The 4309-nt window shown below is 58.3% G+C and overlaps 1 protein-coding gene across 1 annotated transcript; it reads left to right on the top strand.

The window, feature by feature from the left end:
• Nucleotides 1–318: 318 nt before the first annotated feature.
• EMH_0077420 (uncharacterized protein) lies at nt 319–4262 on the top strand (the record flags this gene model as incomplete). The annotated part of the gene is made up of 2 exons (XM_038022753.1): nt 319–3985; nt 4060–4262. The coding sequence occupies 2 exons, from the start codon at nt 319–321 to the stop codon at nt 4260–4262; spliced, it is 3870 nt and encodes a 1289-aa protein (XP_037878607.1).
• Between the last annotated feature and the right edge of the window lie 47 nt (nt 4263–4309).

Genomic DNA, 4309 nt, shown 5'->3' with positions numbered 1-4309 from the left:
TGCTGCTGCTGCTGCTGCTGCTGTGTTGCTGCAGCAGCAGCAGCAGCAGCAGCAGCAGCACAGCGTGAAGGCGCTCAGTGTATTGGACTTTAGGATTACACCCAGAGGGCTGCAGCAGCAGCAACTGCTTGCTCGCCAGCTGTAATTGCTGAGGACTTTTGCTGCAGCAGGAGCAGCAGCCCGGGTAGCAGCAGCAGCAGCAACAGCAGCAGCAACTGTAGTAGCAGCAACAGCAGCAGCAACAGCAGCAGCAACAGCAGCAGCAACAGCAGCAGCAACAGCAGCAGCAACAACAGCAGCAACAGCAGCAGCAGGAAAATGTTTGACTCCAGCGACAGCAGCAGAAGCAGCTGCAGCAACGAGGAAGACAGCGACCACAGCAGCAACAGCAGCAACAGCAGCAGCAACCAGAGCAGCAACAACAGCAGCAGCAACAAAAGAAGCAGCAGCAGCAGCAGCAGCAGCAGCAGCAGCGATGAAGCATCCTCAGATGACTGCAGCAGCACAATCTCAGATTCTGTTGACAGCAGCAGCATTGGGGGCAGCAGCAGCCCCGTCGCAGCAGCAGCAGCAGCAGCAACAGCAGCAGCAGCAGCAGCAGCCAGACCAGCTGTTCAGCATTGCAGCAGCAGCAGCAACAGAAGCAGCAGCAGCAACACAAGCAGCAGCAACGCCCTTGAGGCAGCAATCGCAGAAACCTCGCCAGCAGCAGCAGCAGCAGCAGCAACAGCAGCAGCAGCAGCAGCAGCAGCAGCAGCAGCAGAAGCAGCAGCAGCAGCAGCAGAATTAAAGAGTTCAACAGAAGCAGCTAGCGAAAGCACTGAAGCAAAAAAGGCAGCAGCAGCAGCAGCAGCAACAGCAGCAGCAGCAGCAGCAGCAATCCCCTACGTCGTTGCCAACGCAGCAACAGAAGCAGAAGAAGAGACTGCAGCAGCAGCAGCAGCAACAGAAGCAGCAGCAGCAGCAGAAGCAGCAGCAGTAGCAGCAGCAGCAAATGAAGCTGCTTTGGCGCAGGTTCAAGCAGCAGCAAAACCTGCATCAGGGGAAGCTGCAGCAGCAGAAGCAGCAGCAGCAGCAGAAGCAGCAGCAGCAGCAGAAGAAACAGGAGCAGCATCAGCAGCAGCAGAGGCAGCAGCAGAAGGTGCTGAGGCAGTAGAAGGAGCAGCAGCAGAAACAGCAGCAGCAAATGCAGCAGCACCAGAAACAGCAGAAACAGCGGCAGCAGAAACAACAGCAACAGCAGCAGCAGAACCAGCAGAAGCAGCAGCAGCAGCAGCAGCAGCAGCACCAGAAGCAGCAGCGGAAAAAGCAGCAGCAGCGGAAGCAGAAGCAGCAGCAGCAGAAAGAGCAGCAGCCGCAGAAGCAGCAGCTGAAGAAGAAGCAGCAGCAGCAGAGGCAGCAGCAGCAGCAACAGAAGTGAAAGCAGCACCAGCAGCAGAGGCAGAAGCAGAAGCAGCAGCAGCAGCAGCAGCAGCCGCTTCCCCAGAAGCAGCAGCAGAAGCAGAAACAGGAGCAGCAGCAGAAGCAGCGACAGAAGCAGCAGCAAAAGCAGCAACAGAAGCAGCAGCAGAAGCAACAGCAGCAGCAGCAGAAGCAGCAGAAGCTGGTGAATCAAATACAGCAGCAGCAACAGCAGCAGACGCAGCAGCAGCAACAGAAGCAGCAGCAGCAGGTGCAGCAGCAGCAGAGGCAGAAGCAGCAGCAGCTACTGAAGCAGCAGGAACCGAAGCAATAGTAGAAGAAGCAGCAGCAGCAACAGAAGCAGCAGCTGCAGGAGCAGCAGCAGCAGAAGCAGCAGCAGCAATACAAGCAGCAGCAGCAGCAGCAGCAGACGCAGCAGCAACAGACGCAGCAGCAAACGAAGCAGCAGCGGACACACCAGCAGCAGCAGATGCAGCAGCAGCCGAAGCAGCAACAGCAGGTGCAGCAGCAGAAGCAGCAGCAACAGCAGCAGCAGCAGCAGAACAAGATGCACGTGAAGCAGTAGCACCAGAAGCAGCAGCAGCAGCAGAAGCAGTAGCAGCAACACAACCAGCAGCAGCAGCAGAAACAGCAGCAGCTGAAGCAGCAGCAACAGGAGAAGCAGCAGCAGCAGAAGCACCAGGAACACCAGCAGCAGAAAAGGAAGCAGAAGCAGCAGACGTTGCAGCAGCAGAAGCAGCAGCAGCTGCTGCAGCAGAAGCAGCAGACATTGCAGCAGCAGAAGCAGCAGCAGCTACTGCTGCAGCAGAAGCGCGAGAACCAGCAGCAGCAGCAACAGAAGCAGCAGCAGCAGCAACAGCAGCTGCAAACGAAACAGCTGCAGCAGAAACAACACCAGCACTAGAAGCAGCAGAAGCAGAAACAGCAGCAGCAGAAGCAGCAGCAGATGCAGCAGCAGCAGCAGGACCGCCAGCAATAGAAGCAGCAGATGCAGCAGCAGCAGAAACTGCAGCAGCAGAAGCAGAAGCAGCAGCTGCTGCTGCAGCCGAAGCAGCAGCTGCTGCTGCAGCAGAAGCATCAGCAGCCGCAGGACCGCCAGCAGTAGAAGCAGCAGCAGCAGAAGCAGCAGCAGCAGAAACTGCAGCAGCAGAAGCAGTAACAGCAGCAGCGGCAGCAACAGAGGCAGCAAAAGCAAAGGTAGCAGCAGCAGCAGCAGCAGCGGAACCGCCAGCAGCAGAAGCAGCAGAAGCAGAAACCGCAGCAGCAGAAGCAGCAGCAGCAGAAGCAGCAGAAACCGCAGCAGCAGAAGCAGCAGCAGCAGAAGCAGCAGCAGCAGAAGCAGCAGCAGCTGAAGCAGCAGCAGCAGAGGCAGCAGCAGCAGAAACCGCAGCAGCAGAAGCAGCAGCAGCAGAAGCAGCAGCAGCAGAGGCAGCAGCAGCAGAAGCAGCAGCAGCAGAAGCAGCAGCAGCAGAAGCAGCAGCAGCTGAAGCAGCAGCAGCAGAAGCAGCAGCAGCAGAAGCAGCAGCAGCAGAAGCAGCAGTAGTACCAGCAGCAGAAGCAGCTGCAGCAGCAGGAGCAGCTGCAGCCACAGAAGCACCAGGAGCTGCAGCAGCAACAGCAGTAGCAGCAGTAGCAGCAGCAACAGAAGCAGCAGAAGCAGAAGCGGCAGCCGCAGCAGCAACACACTCAGGAGCAGCTGCAGCAGACAAAGCAGCTGCAGCAGCAAGCACTGCAGCAGCAAGTACTGCAGCAGCAACAACAGCTGCAGCAGCAGCAGCAGACGCAGCAGCTGCAGCAGCAATTGCACCCGCTCTAGCAAACACAGCAGCAGCTGCAGCAGAGGAAGCAGCAGCAGCAGCAGCAGCAGATGCAGCAACAGATACAGGAGACAAAGCAGCTGCAGCAGCAACCTCAGCAGCAGATGCAGCAACTGCAGCAGCAGCTGCAGCAGCAGATGCAGCAGCACATGCAGCAGCAGATGCAGCAGCAGGTGCAGCAACTGCAGCAGCAGATGCAGCAACTGCAGCAGCAGCAGATGAAGCGGCAGAAGCAGCAGCAGCTACAGCAGCATACACAAATGCAGCAACCGAGGAATCTGCTGCTGCTGTTTCAATTTCAGCAGCAGCAGCAGCAGCAGCAGCACAAAAAGCGGCGACGATACACTCAGCAACAGCAGCAGCAGCAAGAAGCGCAGAGAAGAAGCTGTCGTTTGCTGCTGCTGCTGCTGCTGCAGCAACAGCTGATGCTGCTGCCCCTGGGGTGGGAACAGCAGCCGTCTTGCTAGAGCAGCAGCAGCAGCAGCAGCAGCAGCGGCAGCAGCAGCAGCACAAACAAAACGCAGAGTTACACCAGCAGCAGCAGGAGCAGCAGCAGGAGCAGGAGCAGCAGCAGCAGCAGCAGCAGAAGCAGCAGCAGCAGCAGCAGCGGCGGCACCGCCTGCATCTTCACCCGCTGCTGCAGCTGCTATCAAAGTTTCCGCTGCTGCCAGCTGCTCTATACAACAAACAGCAGCAGGCAAGCACAGCAGCAGCAGCAGCAGCAGCAGCAGCAGCAGCAGCAGCAGGTACTGCTGCTGCTGCTGCTGGCCTGCAGGAAGCAGAGCAACCCGCTGCTACCGCTGATGCCTTTTGTGAGGAGCAGCAAAACCAGCAGCAGCAGCAGCAGCAGCAGCAGCAGCAAAAGCAGCAGCAGCAGCAGCAGCAGCACAGTTTGTGGACATTGCTGGGGCGAATGAGATCGCGGGGTGCAGCAGCAGCAGCAGCAACGGCAGCAGCACCAGCACACTGCAGCAGCAGCAGCGCTTGCATGCGTTTGCTGCTGCGAACTGTTGCTGCTTCTGAAGCAAAAAAGGCAGTTGCTGCTTCTCCTCAGGGGGCTACTGCTGCTG

This window comes from Eimeria mitis, genomic scaffold (assembly GCF_000499745.2).
Source record: "Eimeria mitis Houghton genomic scaffold, Emh_scaff4757, whole genome shotgun sequence".
NCBI classification, from domain to species: Eukaryota; Apicomplexa; class Conoidasida; order Eucoccidiorida; family Eimeriidae; genus Eimeria; species Eimeria mitis.
This window is presented reverse-complemented; position numbering and strand designations above follow the sequence as displayed.